Source organism: Neodiprion fabricii, chromosome 3 (assembly GCF_021155785.1).
Source record: "Neodiprion fabricii isolate iyNeoFabr1 chromosome 3, iyNeoFabr1.1, whole genome shotgun sequence".
NCBI classification, from domain to species: Eukaryota; Metazoa; Arthropoda; class Insecta; order Hymenoptera; family Diprionidae; genus Neodiprion; species Neodiprion fabricii.
The window spans coordinates 8,206,089-8,233,500 of NC_060241.1; the positions used below are offsets into that span (position 1 = coordinate 8,206,089).

At 35.9% G+C, this 27,412-nt stretch overlaps 1 protein-coding gene across 1 annotated transcript in view; it reads left to right on the forward strand.

Annotated features, from left to right (window-relative positions):
- Window positions 1–2,987: 2,987 nt before the first annotated feature.
- LOC124179077 (ras GTPase-activating protein raskol) overlaps window positions 2,988–27,412 on the forward strand; it is a 224,979-nt gene continuing 200,554 nt past the window's right edge. The window contains exon 1 of the mRNA XM_046563114.1: window positions 2,988–3,417. Coding sequence (XP_046419070.1) covers window positions 3,369–3,417 — 49 coding nt within the window. The 5' untranslated portion in view covers window positions 2,988–3,368. The remainder of the gene's footprint in view (window positions 3,418–27,412) is intronic.

Genomic DNA, 27,412 nt, shown 5'->3' on the forward strand with positions numbered 1-27,412 from the left:
GATCCTTTTCGGCTCCAATTCCACCTAAAGGCGAGCGTTCTGAAAAACTACGATTTCAACTGATAAAACAATTTCCACCCACAAGGTCATAAATAGTAATTAGTATTTAGTATAGCGTACTCGCGGTTCACGCATGTGTCACAAAGAAAAGTCTTGTTGTCAGTATATTTATCCGCTGTTTTCTCAATATTTGCAAAGTTTTAAGGCTCAACAGGCTAATTAACTTTAATATTCATCGAGTTAAATTTTGTCAAACCAATGTGTTTTCAGTTATAATTCAGATGACAACTGAAAAAAACAAAACGATGGTGAAGAAATTATTTCAAATTATAGGCTTTAAAGTTTATTGTAATCTGTACTACTGGATTTTTCAAAAGAAAAACATTTCATAACCAATAATGTGACGTTAAAATTCCTCCACCTTTTAATATTGATTCAAAAAATGTAAAAAAAATATTTTTTTCACATTGTTGTCATCTGTGAATGCTACGAAGTTGTTATTTGATGATATTTGCTTTCTCAAGAGTAAGGATAAAAAATTGAAAACAAGTGTACATTTTTCTCGATTATTCCTTATTTGCTTAGAATAACTGTGACTGTAAATATTCAGCATGAATTAGTTGCACTTAATTGTTATGAAATTACGTTGAGGGAATGTTGTTATAAGCAAATTTAAGTCGTATGGCTTTAAAACTCTCACAATTAGTTGTATCTCTTAACTCTTCGTTTGTAATCTTGGGTCCTTCACGTCCAGGCCAAAACGGTTTCGATTAATAATTTTCTATGAAAAGAAGGGTGGTCGCTCCTATCCCCACCTAAAAAAAGGTCCCAGACCCTGCGGGAAAGTTGCTGTGAACCGGTCAATCCGGAGCAGACACGGAAGGTCCAGGTTTACAGACGGTGAATATTGAACTCATAGGTGAGTGAAAGTGTTTTTTGCGTGAGTAAACCTATCTAATGAGAAAAAAAATGGTATATATATGACTTATTGTTAGTGTTAGCACAAAATGGAGCAACGGTCGGCTGAACAAGTGAGGTGCGTACTTCGGTGTCAAAATAATTTTGATTAACCATGTAAAATTTCGTTTTTAACATAAGAGTTGACGAATAAAAGTTTTAAATTATTCAGTTTGTAAAACGAACGATAAAAGAAATGTCTTTTCGATAATAAAATGTGTGAATACTAATGCCTAGTACATGATTTATTGCCTTTTTTACCTACCCTGACTTCAGCATTTGATTTTAAATAAATGAGGTGCAATATTTTTTTTCTTTAAAGGTTCAACCTTCACTTTGCCGTTTTTTAAGTTACTTTATCTTAACTTTTCGTAGGTATACATTTTTTTGAGTAAGTCACGGTATTCCTACCGAGTTGTCTCACTTGTTCAACAAAAAATATGTGAATAAATTTATTTTTCTACAACTTTATGATTTATATATCAAGAGGAAGGTTTTCGCCATTAGCATGAACTTTGTCGGAATTATTTAAGTGTATTCACAGGCTGATAAACGGCCGGTCGTGAAAGACCCAGGCTTACAAACGGGAGGTGTCGAAAAAACGTTCACAGACGCAGGGTTAAAAACCTTTGTTTCGTGACTTTTCTGATTGTACATTTTAGTCGACTATGTTGTTCGGCATGAAATTTAATAATCAAGATAACGAAAACACAATAACCTGTAATGCCTGTTAATTATTAATGTGAAAGCAGAGGTGAAATTGTAATCGTAAATATTAGAACGGCACTGCAGTGCACTCTTTTAGCTAACCGTAAAAAACTAGAAAATTTTAGACTACCAAAGTGCGAAGATCAGAATTTTCAGTTATACGTAAGAGAATTTGTCTAAACTATGCGGTATTTCTTGTATCAATATTTATTTTACAAATACCCCTATAATTGGCGGTGCAAAACGAGATTCGTCAATCTTGATAATTTGAACGCGAAGAATCGTATATCTATGATTGCTGGTGAAATTTGAAAGCGCTGCACCGACTAGTGAAAATTTTTTCGATTTCAATAAAAAATTTGACCATCTGCGATGGTCATGCCCATGATTTTTTTTTCGCCCATGATTTAAACGCACACTGACGCGACAGAACTGAAATTTGGATTATTGTATGCGCACTTTGAGTTAAGATATTTACCGAATCACAGCTAAACTCTGTTGCATTGCGTTTAAATATTGCGTGAAATCAGAGATGAAATTTTTAAATGTAACTAATTTATAATCGAGTACAGATATTATTTCATTGTACGGTAAATTATGAGAAAATGACTCCTGTTTCTACTTTGATTTGATTACGTTAATTTTATTAGTTTCACCGTGTCAAGAACGCGAATAAAATGAATAGCGCAGTTTGCGAATGTCTACAGACTACATGTGTAGTTTAGACGAATTTCAAATCGGTGCATTCAGCATTCACTGGATTTCGATGCATCATTTTAAATGGCTCAAGAATGATTGAAAATCTACAGCAGGTGTGTCAGATTTCACTCTACGATGGCTTATTTTATTCGGAAAACTGTTTTCGAAAAATCACGTGGACAAATGACGTTGTAAAATATTTAATTTTACGACATTGCATCATAATTGATTCTGATCAACAAATTGAAATACCGAAGAAACATAGTCCATTGAATAAAATAAGACATCCTGAAGCGAAATAAAATGAATCTAATGGATTTTTAACAGTTTTGAAGCGATTTGAAACTAAACAACGATATCAAAGCTTTCGTTAACAAGCCTCCTTGACTGCCCGTTTTCGCGAGAATTATCTATGATTGGATAAATAAAATATCCTAATTGACAGTGCGCGTGTTGACGATCTGGCAATCGAATCAGAGACAACGATTTGACGCAATAAACGAGCGATTAATTCGGTTACCGGGAGTCTGCATTACCGACCGAGCAGCTGCGTGCGGGTGGGCAAATCGAATAGCGCGCCGGTGTCAAGCGCCGTTCGCCTTTCGAGTTTCGGCTTTGAGCTCAGTTCCAGTGCCGCGTTCGGTGTGTTCGGTTTGCATAGACGTACGTCTCGACATTTCGATCACGTCGTTACAACTCGAAGCATACGTGCGGTGTTTACGGGCTGACAGAAAAGCGAGCGTAGGTCAAGTGAAGTGAAACGGATTCGTCAGTTCGTGGGTATTTTGACGAAGAAGTGAGTATGTAAATCCGATGAATCCAGGCGAGCGGAAGCGGTAGAAGAGAAAAAATGAAACGCTGCGCGAGGAATTCCGCGACGTTGTTCTACCGTTTCTGGGTTTAGCTCCGTTGATAACAGGTTGTTAGTAATGTGCCTGACAGTGTGATCGTCGTAAGTGTGCGGGCAATTTGAATTCTCTCTGTGATCGTCAACTGTCAACGCCATGAAGCTGGAATATCCCTGTCGCGTTGAGGGCTGGCTCAATGTCTGCGGTGAGTCGCGAACCTGTCAATATTCCCTGCACGAGCCCCTCGACTCAGCTGTTCGCCGCGATAAAAACTTCCTCGCTCTCGCACCACCTGCTATTTTTTTTCTCTCGTTAGCGCTTCGTCGTTCTTTCGGATGCCCGCCGCTATCGTTTGATCATAATGAATAAGAATCAACGTTCGTGACTGATTAGAACTATTTAAATTTTATCGAGCGGAAATCGGTTGATGGTTGAAACATCTGCGAATCGCAAATTTCAAATCACGGAACGTCAATTGTTTGCAACTTCAGAGATCACTTTAAACGCTAACTCGTCTTCATTGTTTCGGATGTCTGCCGCTGCTATTTTATCATAAAAAATACGAATAACCGGTCGTATCTGATTAGAGCTATTTAAATCGATCCAAATAAAAACGTTCGGCGATTGAAACATCTGCTAATCGCAAATTTCAAATCACGGAGCGTCAACTGTTTGCAACTTCAGAGCGGTCACGTATTTCACGGTCTTTTTTAAACGCAAAGTGCGCGTATATTTTTCCTATTTCAACGAAGTGTGCTTTATTCTGTTCTCTAATCAATTCTTTACAGATCGTCTAGTAGCAACAGTGTTTTTTCTCCAATTGCTAAAGTCGACGAAGAAACAAAACCCAGTATGTGACGGGTTATGAACGATGATAGTTTGATGTATCTGGGAAATTATTGTTGTTATCTGAAATCCGATTCGAATTACTTTTGAAGAACTCGTCTGCGGTTCAAATCAACTGTTATTCGTTAAAGTTAAACGTAAACGATGCACTTTTAAAAAATCCGATAATAGGTTGAAATTTGTATTTGTTAAATTTTAAATCTCTTAATTGCGCTCCCCCTTTCGAATCAAACTATTCAGTTTTTTAACATGTCATAGATGTGCAGATAATGATCAATATTTCGTACATAAGAATACAGTCGACCTTCTAAGTACGCATATATTGATATGCCAGTAGTAATATTAATTTACTGTTTGTTTAGCGTTTGAGTTTGGCGAGTTTTTCCCACTCCTTTATTCGCTTGCCATGCTGTCCTTGGTCTTATTTCATTTCAGTCGTATCTCAGTTTTTTCAATCCATAGTTGTATACCTTCATCTTACTCTTACTCTTACTTTGCCTTCCTGCAGCTGGTTCGACAGTAATCCGATATCTATTCGAATACACGTTACGCCATTTTTCGTTATCAGTGCATTACTAATCGCTGTAAATGTATGATCTATTATCTAACGTGTTCTTGTGAGATTGAGGTAAGCGACGTTAATGAAACGAAACACTGAAAAAATCATTCTCCAACATTACAGAAGAATAACTCTGTATTTAATTGTATTCGTAAAATGAGCTTGTTGATACTGTAATTATTGCGGATTACTGGATTTCGGACAACTTTGCTCGTTGCGAAAAAAAAAAAAATAAAAAAAAAAAACGAGTTTCTCTCAAAAAAGCACAAACTTCAAGCTCATTTGGAGAAGAGAGTTAAATGAGGCTGCAAATGCCGTTTTCTTTTGCAAAAAGATTTTTCTCCCTAAAAAACATTGGCTTCGACACATACATACATACTTTGTACTGAATTTCTGTTTCTCCAAATATGACTTACAGCCTTTTTTGATTCTCGTTTTAATTTGTTTTTAGCAGAGAGAACCCGTTCAAACATTCTTCAAAATACTTTATTTAACTGTTTTCCACCTTTTTTTTGTCTTCTTTCCCTCTCGCTGCGAAGAGAGAGAGAAAAGCGTTATCAACATCACGACGCCTCTCGCCGAGGCGTCTTATCACGGGTTCGACGTCGATCGTTTGCACTTCGATTCGATTCACAATCGCAAAGTTAAGTACGTACGCATACCGATGCACGTGCGACTTGCCGCTGCATCATCGGGCAAGTGCCTCTCAATATTCACGCCGCGTCGTTATCGCGACGGTAATAAGGGATTCGGGATTATCGGAGTTTCAGCGTTCGAAAGGATTCCGGGAAACCGTTCATCGCTTTTCCCCATTACCGCTGCGATCGTGAGAAAAATACCTATTTCTCTTCGACTGTCGATACGTCGTTCAACGATTGTAGTTTACATTTTTTTTATTTTCAGTCGGCTCTGTACAATAAACATTTTCTTTCCCCGTTACCTTTACCAATCGTCAAAGAATTTTTACGAGTTGTGACGGTCGTGCCGATTAATCGCGTATAACGAGTATTTTTTTTGCGATTAAATTGTATGTATTTCAAAAGATTAAACAAACTGGGTTCTCAATTTGAAGATACTATTTATTTTCGCATATTATCGTGAATGGAAATACTGAAGAATTTCTTTGATTCGATACAGTTATAGTCAAGTTTTATCTTTGTGAGATAAATAACGATGAATCATTTCATTGTCGGATTGAAAATGAGGGTACAATAATCGAAGAAGAATAATTTGAATGGAAAAAAAAACCATCGATTAGTTTATAGAGTTAGATATACATTGAAACTGAGTGACTATAAAATATTTCATATAAGAATGTTGAGATTAATGTATCAATTGATATCGGATGTTCGTTAAACTTACCTACGCGTATTACCCGAATTCAACTAACATTACATACAGGGCATTCCATGATATCTCGATCAAAATTCTACGTCAATGTATTAAAAAAACTGTCTAAACTTCTTCAGATTTTAAAAGGTGGGTTTACTTCACAGTTTTTAAATCACACTTCAGATACGCCGGTTCAAAAAATTCCTCGGAAGAAACGCGATTGCGTTTTTCGTCACGTATCTAACACACACAATTATAAAGCCAATCTGAGACATCGATTTAGAATCTCGATCCAGATGTCATGGAATGCCTTGTACGCGAAATAATGAAATCAAGAGCTGAGGAAAGAAAAAAAATAAAAAAGAAATTAAAAAAAAAATGGCACACCAAAAACCAAAATTGAACCAATTGCGGCAGTATGAGAAAAATAAATTGAATTTTCTTTGTCTGTACACATAGCTGTCGCTTGCTGCTTCGAATAATTCAGTCTTCTATTGTATGGATGCCTTGAAATCGAATAGCTCACAAAGTCGAGTCCAGGAGTCGCTCATCGAAAGTTTCGGTGTTGGATCCACTGCGTATTGTGTCACGTCCGCAGCAACGGCGTGCCTCTTTTCTCTCTCTCTCTCTCTTTCTCTATCTCTCTCTCTCTCTTTCTCTCTCTCCCAGAATTCCCAGAGAGCGTGCGACACGATGGCGGTCACGTGCCTCTTTATTGGGATACGCATGAGACAAGCATCGCGTGTCCGTAACGTAATTAGTATTTAGAGGGGGAGATATCCCCCCCTACCTGTCTGTCTGCAGCTTATGAACAGGTAGGATATTCCCGGTACACGTGACAAACGCCGGGCGCAGGTTGAATTTTGTCTTACCTGTTATACAAGAGATCGTGTGGAATTTTACAATACTCGCTGCTTCTCGCGTATCCCTGAATCCTGGAATTATCCGGGAAAACGCAAATTGATCCTTAAGTTCTGGAAAAGTTCTGGAGTATTTTGATTTATCCTGGAAGAGCTTATATTACAGATTTCTTATGGAAAAATGTGACAATTTATTTTGCATGTAAACTGATGTATGTGTGTACATTTTTTTATTCAACCCCTGATCGACTCATCGCATCTTTGAAAATTTGTGAGAAAACGAAATTAAGATACTAGAATTTTTCAATTAATTGTCCCGGAATTTCGTGGACACCCGGTACTCTCGGTAATGTGACGATGCAACTTTGGGGAAAAATTAAAGAGTACAACGTACTTGTATATTTTTCGAAATCAACTTCTTCAATCACTTTTTTTTCCTCAGTGTTTCGTCGTCGTGTTAACGCTATTGAACTTCAACCTCGTCAATACCGTACGAAAGACGAACGTACACTTTTATCGTGAAAAACTCTAATATAGTTACACGATCATCGTGGGGAAAAATTGAAGAGGCAATTCCACTCAAGGGAGTCACGAATTTTTAACAGTTGGAAATCAAATAGTAAACCAAAGGAACTTGAATATGATTGAAATATTTTTTGAAACGACGAAGAATCGATCGGGATATAAATTGAATAATTGACAATCATTTGGAATCACTTGCAATCAAAGCGATTACCATTCATTTGCAATGATTTCCATTCGTTAGTAAATATTTATGGTGATTTGTAATTTTTTATATTGGTATTTCCAATAAATTTCCAACGTTATAAACCATTTCCAGGGCCTGGTTGTCATTGTTTGATATGCGGATGTGAAGAAAATAAACGAAAACATATCAATTTTTTCTTGTTTTTATGAAAACTTGTGTAAATTTATTACGTGTTACATGTGGACCTGGAACTCAATTTGAAGAGACTCGAGAATATTTCTTATCGGTTGAAGTTCGTAACGTTAATGTGAATAACAATGCCATTTCGGGAATAATCGTTATTTCGCAACTATGTATAAATATAAAGCAGAACATACTCATATTCATTTGCAAATTCAACTGTTTCGGTCATTTTGAATTTTCGAAATAGCAATTGCGTCTTTTCAATGTTTCGTCACGTTAACGTAACGAACTTCAACCTTGTGGCACAATTTTTAACAATTAGCTACGCATGACTAATTATCTCAATTTTTCTCCCGCGGCCATAAACTATTTGAAATTGATTCTAAAAACGAAATCCTTCGTCAATTGTGGAAATAATGTACAATATTTAATTCCTCGAAAAAATAAGTATCGTACGCATAAAAATTGAGATGCTAGTGTTTTAAACTGATACATTTTCACAGTGATCAGACTTTGTTCTATTTTCTCTAAAGATTCACCTTGTCTGGTACGTAAAAAGTGTTTCGCCTTATCGTCGTTTCATACTTGCTCATCGAATACATATAATAATATTGCAAAGATAAGTTATAATTAAAAAAGTATTTCTCTCCAGACGATGGAACGTAAAAATGAGCGAAACTTGCTACGTAGCCACGACGTTATCAGAATAATTCAAACTTATACTTGCTCATGTATAACATTATATTACAATAATTATGTAATCCAGCAACGCGTTAACGTTTATTTTTTTTCCTGGATGTTGTTTTAACTTACGATACAGGAATGTCCTCTTATTTATGATCATAGTTTCCGAGTCTTTCATTTTGTGGAATTCTATAGCTTCACGCGTCTATATACAATATATATACACATATATACATATGTGTATATGTAACAAACTATCCGGTCGACTTTATACATTACGCGTTAATGTAAAGTAATACTGCTCATAACTATATACGCGCGTTGAGTTGCGGTTTAATTGCGTTGTTTACGATACCCTCACACATGTGTATGTATATATATATACATATGTATGTATAATGTATAATACAAACCAGAACTGAATTTTCACTCTGAACCCCGTGTATTATTACACTTACTGTATAATAATGAATAAACGTGTACAACGTGATGTTGCATCTACTATACGGAGAATTATTGCAGGATATTCAGCACAAGTGTTTAGCAATACTTAGTTGAGTGTCTTTTGTACATCCATGTACATTACATCGTGTACCATACTTGACACAATTATCAGTATTATAACAATCGATAATAGAAACTAAGAATGAATTCGGTGAAAATTCATTAAAAATTTCTATTTCTTTGCCAAACTTTTTTCTTCTACCGAAAAGCTCCTCATACCGAGTGACTTGATTTTTCGATGTATCATTCGATCGTGTCCCATTTGTGTGATTGATTGTGCAATTTTTGCATCCCACGCCTAGTGATAACGATTGGCGACATTTGCTTGTTTTACAACTACTGTTTTTTTAACGTTAGCTAACGCTTTTGAAAAGTTTATTGGCAAATGGATTCGTTGACTGATAATGGCAGAAATACCATTTACAGTCACGTCCTGATTAATTTATTTCTACTTTATTAAGTATTAATCATCATTGATTATCAATACACATTAACATGTCTATTAAAACGTGAATTCGTTATTCATTGAGTATTAAATACATTACATACTGTCTATCTTCTTAAATCCACGCAATAAACGTTATATCCGCTAACGTATTATTATTGATCAATTCATGCATTATTAATACCTCCTTTAAAAGAAAATTTCTCATTATTCTGAATTACGCGGCGTGTTGGCTTTAAGGACGCACTTCGAATTTCCTACGTTAACTAACGCTTGCCTGGAACACCTACTACTATAGGGTAATGTTTGACAACGTTTCTCCAAATGGCGTACCCCTGTTTCAGCGTTAGCTAATACTTGAATGACCTGTTATGGGGTCGCTGAAGCCCAAACCAAAGGACAGAGTTAGTCCAGGGGCCGACCCCAGCTGTTGCTTTCTCTCTCTTATTACGACTTCAGCTCGGTCCACAAACGGCGCAGTTTGCCTCTATAAGTCTATACTTGTACCACTGACAATTTCGTTTCTACCCTACAGAATGATAAGATATTGTAACGAGTACTGTTAGGCTTGCGAGTATCTACCAAATAACAGAATTATAATTTATCGCTCGTTAAAACTTTGTTGCATTTGAAACATCCATGCTACTTGCCACGTTTTTGTCGGCTTCGAAATTTTTTAAGCGGTATGACTTGCTGTGTTTTTCCCATCAAGCCGCTCCCGAACTCGGTAAACAGTTGCAGTTTAAAAAAGTAGGTAAGACGCGGTTAAAGTTTTCCAGAAAGTCATCGAGTTCCTCATTTTTATAAAAAGCTGATAGCGATATAGAAAGAAGTTTGATAGTAGATTGAAATACGAAGCGCGCGATATTAACGTTCCTAATTGGATATGAAAGGTACGACACATTGAAGCGTGTCATAAATAGTTGCTACAATTTTTCGATATACTACCAAACGAAGTGCCAATAAAAAAAAAAAAAAAAAAACCCCAAGCTTTTGCATACACAGTACGAGAAAATGGACATGAATATTTTTTGAATTTAATCAACTCAGTTGGATGAAGTCGATCAAGCATCGATAATTTATTCCTTGCGGTCAAATTAAGATATTGAAAGTTTCCAAGAACAGCTCAGAAATCCAAACGATCGCTTGGCAGCTATGCATACTTTCGTATAGAACTAGTTAATCCGTCATTTTGAAAAATACCTAAAACCCAAGGCAAATCTCGAACTCGACGATTGCGAATTAAGTTGCGGGGACTATGAGTGAAAACGGCACCATCAATATTTGGCTCGTCGGTTGGGTTCCATACGATTCTCGGCTACGTTCGTCAAAGATGGAATACCTCTTAAGAACCTATCATGTCCTAAACATCGACTGTCCGCAAGCATTCGATCGGGGAATCCGTTGATCTATTGGAACAGCCAACATATTTTCCAAGGTCAAATGCTTGCCCAGCACAGGGTTCGCTTGGTTGGAAACCCGATGTCGCAAGGGTGGATCCACTTGCCGTGATGTATCTGTGGAAGTGACCTGCAGACACAGAAAACAGGACGTTCGATATCTAGGAGTGAATGTATTACACTTGAAAATATGTAAGCCAAACTTCGTCACGACGGATATGGGCCTTGACTCGTTATTATTAGTTTTTTGAAAGAATGGTCTAATCCTAATCTTCCGTTAGTTTTCTTAAAATTGGAGTGTTTATTGATACATTTGGTAACTGAGTTTAAGTCAAATTCAACTGAAAGAAAAATTGGTCTATTTAACTTAAGACAGAGCCACCTGCTGTCTAATCTTCAACCAATTCGCATGAAAGAAGTGACGTTTTTAGTAAAGTTAGGTTAAAGTTATTCCTGGAAAATGTTTATTTTTGTGTGGAAAGCCGGGAGATGTTAGAGAATTTGATATGCCATTGACACGCTGTGCAAGCTTTGGACTCATTAATTTTCGAACGCACCACGTGGGGGGATTCAACCATGGATTAAAAACAAGGAAATTGCACATTGGCGCTTATTTTAACTCTCGTCAGATTTTTTATATGCATTGTTATATTTGTGATCAACTTTGGAGGCTTTGGTTCATCTATTATGATAAAGCAGTGATATTTCGGGGCTTCGTGCTGTGTAGGCCGAATGAAGAATTTCCTAGATTACTTGGATTGGCAATCGTTCATCATGCGTATGCATAAGTGCATTCAGATTGATGGACAACATTTTGAGCAAATGTTAAAATAAATTCATTAAAAAAAGTACTAAATTTGCTACCAAGATTTATTCTCCTTCAATTACTCGTTTCGATATCACCTTCCATGCAGTGAGTAAGAAAATAGGCAGTGCCCATTGAAAAAAACATTGCTACCACAGAAATCTCAAAAGATATAACCTCTGGATAACATTCACTGGAAAAACTTTGTTTTCTCCATTGGATGCCATAAACTTTTGCGAGTAATATTTTTCTGTATCAACAATCATGACCAGATTATTCAGAGTAGCAGAGTGAAATGGACTACTTTGTATAAACATTGGTCCGGCTCGTCGGGACATCCATTTAGCACTTAAAAACCCACCTGTTAGTATCATATTCGGGTATACAAAATATTGTGCGTAAATTATTATTAATCCTAACTGCGAATGACAGCGTGGCTTAAAGATATAGGTACTTGTATCGCATGAATTCCTCTGAACAAGAATTGTGCAACTGATGGAGAAATCTACTTTAAGCCGATTGTTATCTCAAAAGGTAGATTTTTGAATTGCATCAAGTGGTTGCGTAGATGATATTTGAATACACTTGAATTAGCCGGATCGGAAAATACTCTGCGCGATTCTCTGCATTTGTTTGTACGTCATTATTGCACGATGGTAATGAACCACGGAGTTCATCTGTGCCTTTTAAGAGAAACGAGTGACTGACATACTCTTCAGCCTGTGCTTTTGACGGAAAGGTCCCAATTTAACGTAGGAATGAGCCAGATTCCAACATTCAAGACATCAGTCACGTATGGGATGTCTTGGTTATTCACTTTCATCTTGGGGCAGGTTGTGAGGTCGAGTCCGCACGTGTATGCTAAGCTTCCCAGTATCATCGCCTTAGTTTTTGAGCCATTCGGTTGGAGTCTATTTTCAGTCATCCAGGATACGACAGCTTCTGCGTCGCGAGTAAACGTTGCAACATCCTTTTCAAAATCATATGGAAAGTTGTGACGGGTTTCAGTCGTTACAAATAAATGGCGGGGATGGAAGTATGAAAGAAGGGTGCGAGAAAGACAAGAGTGACGAAGTGGACTGAAACAAAGTGACGTGGTTAAGATGTCGATTTTTGAAAAATGGCACGGATGGGTACAAACGGAGCACAAGCGATTGCCACCGACGAAAAGAATTTATTTCAACGTCGAGTGACAAATTTACATTGGTCTGGTTATGTCCAAAATTCGTTTTCGATCATGTATGTAGGTACGTACATACATAGTACGGGGCATGACATAAAAATCATTACCAGTTGTGCGTACCTCTGTCTCTATCTCTGGATGTGCAAATAGAACTTCGTCTTTCTGTCCTAAATGCGCTTATAACTCCAGAACTACCGAACCAATTTTGATTCTTTTCAGGGTGCCGTACCTCAAAAGGAAAAAACGGAACCATTATACGATCACTTCGTTGTTCATCCGTCTGTCTGTCAATCCGTTCGTCCGTTAAGACCCTTTTTCTCAGGAACGGGAAGAGGTATCGAGTTGAAATTAGTAACAATTACTACGGTCCCATGAAGGTGTAAAAATTTGAAGCTTCCAAGTCAACGGAGTCAAAAGATACGCGGCTATTCATGTATGTCACACATATTTTGATACTCCCAAACTGACTTATCCAAACCTGTAAAGTACTTTGCGATGACCTAGAATCGTGAAATTTTGAGAGAAGCAAGGTCTTACAGCCCAAGTAAAGGAAAAGGTCCGAAAATAGTTTATTTGTAGCTATATCACATGAAAATAATAATTAAGTTTGTACGGAACTCTCAGGGTCCGTGTTTTTTTTTTACTATGGATAGTTGCATCGTCTGACTAGGTTTTAGACTATATTTTGTTGTAACCAGATCAACAGTTTTGGAGATATAACGATACTTCTCATAAACCAAGTCGTAATAGGTTTACAAACTTATGCGAACACTGACTTAACTTTCACATATAGAGAAAAGTTATGTTCAAAAGATTTGAAGGTCTCGACGAGCTCTGCAAAAAAATCCGTGAGAGCATATGGCTATGCATAATAGTTTTGCCACAAGAAGTATTTGAAAATAGTCGCGGGTGGAGCTGCAACGGACTGCTAGTATTTTACGTACCAAAAATATTTACATGTTCCTATCTTTTAACGATAAATAAAATGATAAAGCGTCTGAATAAGAACTTGGGAAGCCAGAAGAAGTCGTTCAATTAAAATTCCCATCAATGTTACTTGCAACGCTAATGATTGCGAACACGAATGAAACTAAAGAACATTCCTATACCATATGCAGTAACGGAAATGACACTGGGCGAATTAGAATAATGCAAACTAAGATATGGATAGTTTGAGAAAAGGTCTTGTTATCCAGAACATTGAAAATTTCCAAACACTTGAAGATTCCTAGAAATTACTCGGAAAATAATCTGTATACAAGCTTACCTTCAGACTGGATAAAAATCGATTTATCCAAGTAGCGTGTAAGAGATGTTCGTTAACAATTACATTCGCTCGTTACAACAGATACTGGTATTTAAAATTTATTCAATGTTCTTCAGCCAATTTTCGAGGATCGGGTTACGAATGAACAAAAAACCCCAGATTTTTCATCATTTGCACGTTATAATTATAAAATTATTTTCCAAATTGTTATTCATTTCACAGCTTATCGGAATTTCCTGAGATTCGTTTCTATTACGTGTATCAGGGACATTGTTTTACTTGTATTCACTGTCATTGACATTTTCCCTGGTTTGCCAAGTTTTTATTCAGACGTTACAGTATTGCCCGATTATCCCCAATACCCCCCCTCCCCTTACCGCCAAAATATTGTGCTTACATTTTTTCGTCGCCTGTCGCATCGTTCTCAGAATAATAATCTGTACAATCTCCCCTCTGCTCAAACATTTGCTAGAGATAAACTTGTACTTTTGTTCGCGAATTGCTTGTTTGGTTTTTCGTTGCTCCTTTAAGCCTGCTCGAAGAGGAAACTTCGCCAAAAGTGATTGAAGATGCTGATTATACCGCGATGAATCATTATCGGCCATGGGCCTCACCGCTTAGACTCTGGGACGACTGGTTTTCTCTTGGCGGTAACAATCTCTCGTACACTTTTTAACCACATCGTCATTTCGAGTATAGCGTAAAAACGCATGTATTCGCAACGCGTGTAGCACGTGTATCATTATTTACACACGGTATTCGTATGTCGTATCTGTGTTTGCAGATACGCGTGTTAATATAAGACACGCTTCGGGTATAAATTTTACGATGACTTCATTAGCAAGTAGATAGTATTCGGTAATCACCGTTCATTTGAGAACCGTCCTGAAGCAGTTTTAGACTTCTTTACCTCCTTTTTTTTATACCGTCTACGGAGTTTTGTTCCGTGTATGTTGCTTTCCGTTTAGATCACATGCCATAGGTTTATAGAATATCTCACCTTGCACTCCGATGCTGGTCGTAAAATTCAAGAAATTAGTACTCCAAATAATCCATCGGGTTCATTTTGGAATTTTGACATATTTTCCCGCCTCATCGCATCACTACAAAAGGAAAGTTCAATTATGGATCTGAAAGACTTGAAATAGTGAAGGAATTTCGAAAATGAACAAAGTTAGTCACAATCCTGTGAGAAGTGATAATTAAATCCATACATCCGAATCCTGTTACGTGAAAATTGCTCAAATCGTATCGTCAATATAATTCGTTTGAACACACGCGATGTAGATAAATTGTTGAGAATACTTTATTGTTAATTCTTCGTGTAAGCAATTAGGCTTGATTATTCAATGAACGATTAGCTTTATACTTATAATTCAGAACTGAATTTCGTTGATCAATTATACCAGCAATTTCCGTTAGAAATCTTAAATCCGCTGTTAAAATTGAGCAAACCTGTAATAATAATAGTGACATCGCAACCGACGACTTCACGTTTAATTCAATAATTACGCAACTAAATTCTATCGTAATTAACTGTAACGTGAATATAAATTAGCTGTACCGTAAATGCATGCATACGTACCTGTACATGGATAAAAAATAAATTAAAGTAGGTCCAACAGAGTTAGAGAGCGACATGATGGGTTGGTCGATTTTTTTTACACGACCAAATAAGGATCGTATGTTGAAGCCGCAAGTAGACGGAATACGGCGTTGCGACGTTTGCAGATCTTGGTACAGATTAATTAAATGGTTATGTGCTCACTTCGTTAACTTTTACAATTCCAAGTTGGCGTGCGCCACTTTTCTTTTTCGTCGCTTCGAGTGCCAGCAGCATTCTATCCGCAATTTACAATGTAAACGTGGGCATAATTGGGGGCATTTATGATTATTCATTTATTCAGCTCTAGGCGAAAAGGTCAACTTGTATAATCACACGGTCAACGAGAGACTGATTTTACTAAAATATAGGCACCGACTGCTCAATCAATTCTACTGATGGAATTCACTCGAAGGAGACAGATTTTCAAATTCAGATCAGGGTACTCCATCGGGCTCTAAGAAATCTTGACAGAGTTTTCTGAATACTTGTGGTCGATTTTTATGCAACTTTAGTACGATTTTGAAAATTTTTCCTCAGGTTTAAATAAATTTCACTCGAATTCTACGGGGGTTTGAGATTTTTTTCAACGACTTTTGCGGTAATCTTTAAATTATTCCACTTTAATTGATTTTGGTATATCTTGAAATATGAAAAAGTTGCCACGAATGACCACTTAACGGTTAGGCAGAAAATGTATCTGTTCATGGTCATTCGACGACAAATTCAAAGACGCGATTACATAAAATTTGAGAATTCCAGTTAGCGCCAATAACCATAAAACTTTGAGCATTTCACCCGAATGTGCCGAATAAACGTATGCCTATGTATGGTAAGGAGTGAGTACGCACGTAGCAGTCGGAGTGACTCACGAAATTGAAATTGGAGTAGAGAAGACAGAGCAGCGAGAGATGCGGTAAGTAAGTTACAAGTATATATTATCTGGGTTTCGGTGAAGTTTCGCAACGCGCGCAACTTTGCAGAGGTCATTTGGTTGCGTCCCAGATCAATGCAAACCATCTTTGGCTGGTTCCATGGCCTCTGTATGAATTAAGGTCAGGTAGTGATCCCATCCTTACCGACCGAGCAAACTCACCCTTCTTCATCTTGTATTAAGGGGGTATTCTAGTGTAGAGGCATGAATTTGAGGTGTTTTTTGAAGTGCTATAAACAAAAAACAAAAAATATTGATACCATCCATTTTTTTATCAGGCGTTTATTATTATTTCACGATTACAAAAAAAAAAAAACAAGTCAAAAAATGCAAAATTGAAAGTGCTATGAGTTGTTGAAGTGGGGGGTACAAAAAAAAATGGCGCGCCAATGTTGTCACGATTGCAAGCATTTTCAAAATCAGAAAAAAAAAAAAAAAAGATTATTAATCTACATAAATGCAGCTATCGTACTAACTAAAAAAAAGTCGAAAAAAATTTTCTTTTGCCAAATTACGGCTGTCCGAAAAAATAATACGTTTTTTTTGACTTTTTTGGACGTTTCTGAATTTTTTAAAAATAGTAAAAATTATTATTTCGTTATAATAATAGTTCGTGCGATAGAGACATGTATTGAGAAGATTCTCACCAAATTTCAAGTAAATCGGTTCAATAGAACTTGAGAAATCATGTCAACCGTTTTGAAAAATGTAGTTTTGAGAAAAACGCGTTTAAAGTTTCGAGTAAAATTCGTTCCAGCCGAGCCAGTATTGAAGACGTGTCACTAAAATGGCTATATCTCTGAAAATAATTGAAATTTCGACTTGTCCTTTTAAGGACACATTCTTGAAAGGTTAAGCTTTGAAAATGTAAAAAAAAAAAATCGATTTTTTCAAATTTCTACACTAGAATACCCCCTTAAATAAACAAACGAACGGAAAAGGTTCCAATTTCGACGCTGCGTCGCTGTTATGTAGCGGAATTCAGGAAAGTTACTCGTTTCCCGAAAATCGTCAAAATACTGTGCTCAGCGTTCATTGGTTGGCCGTGCGACGAGCCGATCGTGAAAGTATCTTCTATTTACGAAATTATTGTAATTCCTAGTTCTCGTCGACCTCAATGTTACACGAAAACAGTCTCATGATACTCTTCGTTCTTTCCAGAATTGTACAAAGCATCTCAACCATTCGCTTTTTGGCCCCTGAAATGTGGGAAATGCAGGAACGGTGTCAAAAAGCATATATTTTTTTGACGATTTTCGGGACATGAGTAACTTTTCTGAATTCCGCTACGAAAGAGCGACGCGCTGTCGAAATTTGAACCCTTTCCGTTGGTTTGTTTATTTAATACAGGAAGAAGTGTGTTTGCTCGGTCGGTAAGGGTAAGAGTACTACATAACCTTAATGTTTTTACCCCGTCGGTGACTCTCTCGAGCAGAACGTGTACGAAACAACGGCTATGTAAGGAAGAAAACGTAATCAATGCACAGATGACTTCGCGGCTTGACCTCGCCCTAAACCTTGCCTAAAATGACTCTGCATAAAAGTTGTAGTTTTTTGTTAGCTTTCGAGAGGAATCGTTGAAAAAATTTTTACGTTCCGGTAACGCGGATTTTTTACCAAAAAAGAAAGAAATAAGTTTTTTCATTCAAAAAGGACCCTTTTTTTTGCTGAAAAAATTACAGAGTCTTTCAATGTGTGTGACAATAGCGCCGAAAAATCGCCAGAGTGGCACGGATCGAGGTTCTAGGGTAAAAAAAAATTAAGCCACACAAATTCGGTCGAGGTTCCAGAATAAAAAAATTAATTTCTGTGAAGTGAAGAAAAATGAAGCCAATATTGTTGCGCAAAATTCATAGAAATATTTATTTACCATATGTATATTGATGTCATTTTCGAAAGGTATTTACGAAAAGTAATTTTGAAACTTTGTTGTCGGTATAAAGTTGATTTCCGAAACTTTTGCTTCAAAAGTATGTAACTAGTTACAGACTTGGAGGAATATGGAGGATAAAAAAAAAACGAAATACGTTGCGAATAATTTTAAACGCTCAGGGATTTTTGTAATACGTTTGTTCACTAAAATTCATCGGTCAGCGGGGAAGAATTTGTTTCAATTGAAATTAATAATGGTCGAAGCGTTGTTTATCTTGTTGCACGAAAACGGTGTGAAAATCGATAAGTTTTTATTCGTTGACATTTTTACGCGAATACACCGTTAATACGCATGCATGTAACAACATATATCAGTATACATATATACCTAAATATTTATGCAATATATTCCACGTGCGCTGTGTTATATCTGACTGGCGTATTTTTACATCCATTAACGAAGAAACCTTTCGGTAGGAAAAAATGGTTCGCATGCGATGGCAAGAAACGCAGTGAAAAAGGCATGAATGTTTGTAAAAAAGTTGGATGGGAAATGAAAATAAATAAAAGTCGGCACGACTTCCACGTGCCATGATCGTCGTCTCTCTTTTATACGTTTTTTAACGGGCACTCGGCCAATCGTCCAGCTTATAGACGTTACTTATACTTCGTACGATTTCCGTTTTGGCTCCGATATTATATCATACATATCTACGTTAGGGTTTAGGTGGTTCTTGCTTGGGTCATGTCGTAATTTCTTCTCCCTCAGCCGCAAAAAGCAATCATATTGTATGGAAGAAAAATCAGGCTGAATGAGAAAATAAAATTGCCCGACAACTCTAACACGCCTCACATTTTTATGTGGGAAAAATTCATCTTTTTGAAATTTTTTTTCGCGAAAACTGTTCATTACTTCGAAACTGTATATCATAAAAAAGTTTCATTTGGCTATTCTTTGGGAAATTTAATGCTCTACAAAAAAGATCTCTTGTAAAATTTTCGCAAATCTTATGTTTATCACGTTATTAGTGAAAAATGCAGACAGTTTTAAATTGTGAGAAATATTAGATTTGTACGAAAATTTCATAACAGATCTTTTCTGTAGAGCATTGAATTTTCTGCAGAAGAGTTGAGAGAAATTTTTTTCATAATACATAGTTTCACAGTAATAAAGAGTTTTCTGAAAAAAAATTACAAATTCATGAATTTGCCGCGTAAAAATGATTTTAGAATGGAAAAATTTTAGAATCATCGGAAATTTTTTGGGATTTAGCCGGATTATTTTTCTATACAAAACATGATTACTTTTTCGGGGTGAACGCGAGGAAATTTCAAGAGAGAAAATTTCATTGATACGATAACATGTGATTTCAATTCAATTGAAATCATTACATGTTTTAAGCCTCGAACAATTGAATCAATATTATCAGATGATACACCTGCACGGAATAAAAATCAATTTTCAAGTTGTAATATAACAGCGGTTTGTTCGTTTTTTTTTACTTCATGCTAAGTCAATCGATAAGAATTTCTCGAGTTGGATACATATTGAAAAATCAAGATCAGGAGTGAAAAAAAGTTCATCAATCATTTTCAGTCCCATAAGGTAATATAAAATATATACGGTAAATGCGTACGATATGAAACGCGTCGACTAATTTTTCTTTTCCACTCTAAAATGGGAAATATCTATTAGTAGAGTTTTTAAACGTGAGGTATACAAGTCTAAGCGAAGAAAATTATCTAAACAGAGCAAAATGTCCAAAAGGGGAGAAAAGAATTAATTATATTGAAGCGTTGGAAAGATGTGACTTGAATTCGATCAAGTTGAATGTAAAAAATGATATTTGCTTGGCATCTCATTGTGGAAAAAAAAAAAAAAAAAAAAAAAAAACTATAAACTCACATATTCGAACTAGAAATTGAGATTGTTAATCAACTAATCTTCAATCCAAGTATAATATTGCATGATTTTGCTTCGTGTTGAAAATTTGATATTATACCACTTGAATTATTATTTATTTCCTGACATTTATGTTTTACCCAACGATCACGATCCACGACACAACAATATATCAATCGGGAATCGTACTCTCCCAAATTAAAAGCTCATATTTTATAATAACTATTACTTGAGATTAAATCAATAATGAAAATATCGTCAGATACATTTTTGAGGCATCAAACGGAGACTTGATATTACAAGCGTGGATCTTCTTACTAACGTAAATTGATATTATGATTGATTTGAGCGATAAAAAAAAAATTTTACTCGCGGTTCTTCGTAAATTTAAAAAAATGTATAAGTATGAAAAATGAACTAAGCCTGATCTTACACATGACGTAGAACGCTCATATTTTGCTGGAACGTTTCTTTTAACCCAAAAAAACTTTCCTAGCGGATACTATGGTGGAAAATCGCAAATTATTTCTTTCCGACACATCCTAATTTACATATGTTAAGAATATTTTATTCGCGAATGAATTCTAAAATAACTTTCTGAAATTATAAATTTCTTGCAACCTACACGTTGTAACTGAATAGATTATTTTGCTTCGTGAAAAATCCTGATAACACTGTAAATATCAATTTGACTTTTTGCAAAGGTGAACAGAAACGATAATTTCTTCTATATGCTTTCTAAAGCTGCCTGTAAGAATACACCTGTAACGACCAAATGAATCTTTCCATCGGAAATCAAAGTATTCAAAGCCTTTTCGGTTTCTTTATATCATTATGTCAATTAGGATTGATAGTTTCAACAAAATTCTTCACCTCAAGAAAACTTCAGTTTCACATTTTTTCATCAAGATCTTGCCCATTTTTTCATAATAATAATTTCTTTACCGGAGTATCTAACACGTCGCCATACAAAATAGCGTTATGACTATTAAACGCAAATTACGTCTCTTCGTCAAGATTTTAATGAATTAATTAATCCCTGAATGAAGAAAAATGTATACGTATATTTATAGTGTAATGTTGCCGCATTATACACCCAAACGTAATTCCTATTATATTATATTCCCTACGTGTATCATAACGTACAGGTAAAAGATATATGTAAGCATTTGTTTGAATATAAATTATGCGCATAATATATTGTAAAGAATGAGATGGATTTAATTATCAGATAATATCGTAGCGGGCATACAATACACACAACGTTGTGCACAATGTGCCATGAGGGGCCGGCTGTTGGTTAATTAATGATCCCGGAAATATATATATGTGCGTGCATACGTATATATTATTTTAATTTGTATATATATATATATATATATTTCTAGTTATGCCAATAAATTATAATGAGGTACGTTGTTCGCGGTGCGTGGGATTTCAATCCGATGAAAATTAGTTTGACTTATTCATTTCCCGTGCATACTAATAATAATAACACAAACGTCAACAATCGCTATAGTTTGATAAATTTTAATTTAACAACTAAAGCGTGGTCTCACGTGATTTTACCACTTTGGACTTTGGAATGTCTGAAATTTTATACTTCATTCCGTTGGCATGGACATATTTTCATTCGTACTCTACATAGATTCAGAAATCATCAGGAAAATCATTGTTCTTTCAATTTAATAAACCTCTGCAAACGGTACGATATAGCCGACCAGCAAGCAAAGTTAATCCTACCACACGAAAAGAAAGGAATATCTGGCATATCACTGGTAACACATATCACTTTAGTTAATAAAACTTTGTAAAATAATATACATATGCTATATTAGTGGGATAATATTTTTCGATAGATTTATATTATGTAATATTATTTAATTATTTTTATTCAACGGTAAAAACACCTCTTAAGGTAGTACCGTGATAAATCACTTTTCTTACAATATCTTTCAATTTTTGAATACACATAATTTGAAGTGTCCTTTATACGCCGGAATTTTTTTTAATAGTCCTTGCGATACTAAATTTTGCAATATTAGCGATCAAAAGTCGTACAATTTGCATGTATTCCCTATCCCGACCGTAGTTAGAGTGAGCATTTTATTTAATAACAGCCATACTTTTCTTAGAATTTTTTTTCAAAACTGAGAATTATTAATTGAGGATATAACAAGTAATTTTTTTCAAAAAAAATATAAACAAGCGGTATTCATTTTTTTGTAAATAATTCTTAAAGTTTGATGCTCTTAATGATTTTCAAACTTTCTCTCATAACCTGACCCGTGAGAAACAGTGACTTGGCAACGTTGCCCTACGCGGGAAGTTTAAAATGCCATAAAGGCCCAACGAATTGAAATAAATGTCAGAACTTTGCCGTTTTTTAATCGCGAAGTCATTGTGTATTATTTTCAGTCTCCAATTATTACTAACCTCAAATTGATTTCGTAACAATACATTTCTCTACAACACATGCTCGAGGGGCAAGAGATACTGAGTCAGAAAGCAACGTTGCCAAGTCAGACAAAAGACGCAATGGGAAAATTTTTATAGTTCTGCGCATGTGAGAGGAGGCGCAAAGGTGTACCGTATCTCGACTACTTTTTACTTTAGTTATAATGTTTTATACAGGGGATATTTCTCTGGAAGTTGAGGACTGCTGCTATCACGGTACTACCTTAAGTAGCAGTAGTGATATGTTCTTTCTTTTGTCTTTGAGAAAACAAGTATTTCGTATCGATGCTGATATCACTGCATCTCTTTTCATTCGCAAGAAAAGCACAAATGTGTCCTTGTTCCGGGCTTAAATCCAGAGCAGGTTTCATGATATCAACGTTAATCGTGATGTTATTTGTTGATGTAGATGCGACGGGCTCGGCAGTTTTTGCCAATGAATTAATTTTTTTTTTAAATTTTTTCCTTATCATCTTTTTATCTTTTGGTGTTACTTTTTCTTAGCCGACTGCCAGTTGCTTTTGCCAGAGAACATTTCACATTTGGCTCATAGCAACCACAAGCTAAATGTCAGCGCGGCAAAATGACCGGAAATAATCACACTTTTAAGGCATCACGTGGTTGTTTGAAAACACATTAGCCTTAAGGCTGACTGTTGGATAACTTATCGAATACTAGTGAAACGAATAATTGCGCGTAACTTTTCGAGGATTGCCTCCAGCGGCGTCTGATTTCATTTTCGCGCTTGTCAATGTCCGAATTAGCGGCACGATTTATCTGATGGTATAACGTAGCCTGGTCTCTTTTTCAATCTTTCAATCTTACGATGAGAAATTCTTGCTCGGTTATTTCGAAATCATTTACAAAATAATTACAATTATTTCTGCTGGCTTCTGATGATTTTTCCGTAATTTTCAAAAGTTTCCTGTCATTGGGATTTTGATTGAAAATTGAATTCTAATAACTTTCGCCGTATGCTGAAGCATTTTTGTATTTGACTTACGACCACGCGTGGTAAATTTTTATTAATTTTCGCTCATAATTCTACGTCATAAATACATGTAAGTTAATTCACAACTACTTCAACCATTCCGGAAGTTGATTCTCTGCATGGTAATTTGAAGCTTGGAAAGTGTTTGAGAAAAACGATTAAACATGCATATGTATCTGTATATTTATATACAAGTCGAAAAAGAAGTTGTCTCTAACCAATAGATGGTGTTGATGATCTTTAGCTCCGTCTCTCTCTCTCGCGGAGAAAGTTACTCGCCTTACAGATAGTATCTGGGATTCGGGAATAATCGTTCGGGAACGACTGGAGAGATGATGAGCGTGATGTTATCCGTCTGTCATGGTTTTAATACAAGAATCTAAGCATAAAAAATTACCAAGATATCACTAATCAAACGAAGCCGATCGAATATATCGAACGCGGCATCTTTTCTCAACTGACCCCATAAGAACCGGATTCCAAGCTTCAATCTACGTTAACATCAATTCGCGTTAGCGGAGTGTGCATATTATAACGAAATATTTTCACGCTGGATGGATAATAACTTTAATAAAAAATTCTCTCCATTCGTTTCATTATACATTAACTGTAAGTTATGGACTTGAGTAGAAATTTAAATGCAGCATACGTGTGTAAAATACACCCACTCGATATTTAAACCGTTTGAAAAATTTCCAGCAATGTTATTTGTGCCAATAATCTCCGAACATGTAAAAGTTATGAACCTGAACGTATTAGAGCTTAGATATGAACAGTTTAGAGAAAAGATTTTGCGATTGGAATGTTAAGAATGATTAAGCCTTGGTGTTTTTTATCCGATTCTAATGTTGTTGGGCGTATTTTGTTCAACTGTCATTCGGTAATATCTTGAGAACGAATAAATGGATTGGAATGATTTTTGTCTCAATCGACGGGGCGTTTTTTTTTTTTTTTGTCAACTCAGACCAGAAAATAAGAAAACACTTCTTTGCTAGTCACAAATTGATCGCTTGTTCAAATTTGCTCAGAAGTGAACAAATTTTTATTATTTTTTTAATTAAAATTGTCAATCTGCGAACTATTTCGATTTTGAAATTCATGACGACGGTTCATTCGACACGGTACATATTTTGAGAAATGAAATGAATTATTTTCTGTTTTGCACAAATCGAAGAAAAAAATGTTGTTTATGCACGGCTAAATTATATTAACATTTATGGATTAAAATTATTCGAATAACCGGTCAAGAATAAAAAGGGGAAAAAATTAGTTTCCACGGTCCGAAATCATTGTTGGTGAGTACCGATTTTTTTTCTGTTGGACTTTCGTCAAACGAAAAGGACCATAAACGGCGCAAGCCTTCGAACTATGAAATTCACTAATAAGTCATGATTCAAAGAAAAAGAGTAATAAACAATTTCATTTACGGTTGAAAATGGTTCTGGTTTTGTAAAGTTTTCGCACCGATTTATTCTACTGCCTTCATGGCTAAATCTGTAATAACCGGACAGAATTCTTCAGAATCTTAATTCTTTGAAAATTGAAACCATACGGATTTTTTTGACCAATCTGAATTTCGATTCGTTCCTCGAGTTTGGTGTCGAAACGTATTATAGCAGTACGCGGAAAAAGGAGTTAATGCGAAACAACAGCATGGTTGTTGCAACTGAAACTCCAAACTTCTTAGATTGACATCAAATTTCAACATAACATCAATAAAATTGCAAAAGTTCCCGGTTATTGGTTCGAATTATAAGTCATTGGCAGTTTCCAAAAACGCTTTACGCCTTATTTTTTCTGTGTTTTAATAAAAATTTGAAATAATTTCACAGCCATTTTGGTGCTACAGATGAACAAATGTGTTCGCAATCCAACTTGCAGTCTGATGATTAATCATACCAAGTTAATTAACCGATCTATTTTGCAATTAAAAGTGTGGGCAAAAATTTTCAATTACAAAAGGTTCAACGATGAGTGGAAAATCCTGGTTTCAGAATCGATTTCGACATTGTATCTGGTTAAATTTTTATCATTATCGTCATTATCATTATCATTATTAAATATACTCACGTGTCGATGAAATTTAATCGACGGTTGGAATTTGGTGTCAACGAAAAAAGCTTCGAGTTTCGCCGGCATATTTTCCAAAATCGAACCGTCGCACGTAACATAGTTTTTGAACCAATTTCCTCGCAATTTCTACTCACCGTTGCCCGGGGACAGCTCGCTAATTGAAACACTTTGCGTGATAGCAGGTGGTCACGATTGAATCGTTCGTTCATTCTGCTCGATAGTTTGACACGAATCGCAGCCCGTTTGGGGCGCCTTTATTATCTCTCGCGGCCCAGATAGGGGTTTCGACTTCCGTCGGTGGGGAGAGGGAGGCATCGATCAAAGCTATCGCAAACCGTCCGTCACGCATCCGTGAAACGGATGCGGCTGCTCATGCATTGTCATAAGCTGGTAAATTGTCTTTGGCTGAGGTAATTGCGTAAATATCACCTTACTTAGAAGTATGCGCCATCTCGTGTTACTTTTTTTAAAATCCGGACAAGCAAAACCCATAAACGTTAATGGGATAGACGTGTGAAAGACGTGTGATTGACGTTATTTTCAATTGTGAGTAAATTATTTCACAGAATGTCAGTGAAAAAAAATTCACGAATGGCTTTCAGGAAGTGCAATTAGATGTTTTTTTAGAAGAAAAAGTATTTCTAAAGGTACAAAATTATGTACAAGTTTTCATGTCTCGAATTTATACGAAGTAATTTATGTTAGTGATTCCCTGCGTATTTTTTCTAAATAACAGTCCAAAATATCGATCAAGTTCGAAAATTTTAAAAATTTTTTATTCACATATAAATTTCTCGTCGAAAGCGCGGGAAATATTGTATCGCGTGGCGCATTATTGTTTCCTGTAACTAAATAGTTATAAGATCATTAAGTCCAAAGTAACGAATGAATGAGTAGACATAACAAGCTTGTCTTAATTTCGATCCCAATGACGAATTCGTCGATCCTGCGTATATTTATATTTTAGGTTGTGTGTCACTGCGGCGAGGTTATGTCGTCAGCGATGAGCGAGTAATTCTTCGTATTATTTTTTTTTCTCATTCTCATAGAATAAATAAGAGCAACGCGAGACAAACAAGCTCCGAAAAAAATACAGGCAATTTACTACAAGAACTACAGAAACGACGCAGGAACAATCATCGTCGGAAATTCGCGGATTCAGTTCACATAGTTGTCGCGTAGTTTGCTCGTGGCAGCACGAGCAATACCAGATAGTACCAAAAGATATCACCAGCGCCGCCACGCCGTACCACAAAATGTCGCCAAAATAAGACGTCGGTGTTCTTCGTGATCGAAAACCAGATCAGCTGCCATTTTATCATTTTACTATCAAATCTTATAGGACTGGGCTCAAAATGTATGCTTCGTCAGCACCGAGTGGCATCGTACCGGATAGTTCCATTCGTTTAGTGCAACGGTGAAAATTTTCCTAATTTCTATGAGTGATAACCGATCTGTAAAAATTTTGTCAAAATTAAAAAAAATTCGGCTCGCCGCGTTCTGGAGATGTACAACGCGACGTTGATATCACCTTAACGCCCCCATTTTTTTTACCCAATTCTGAACAAAAACACTCCAATATATTTTCAT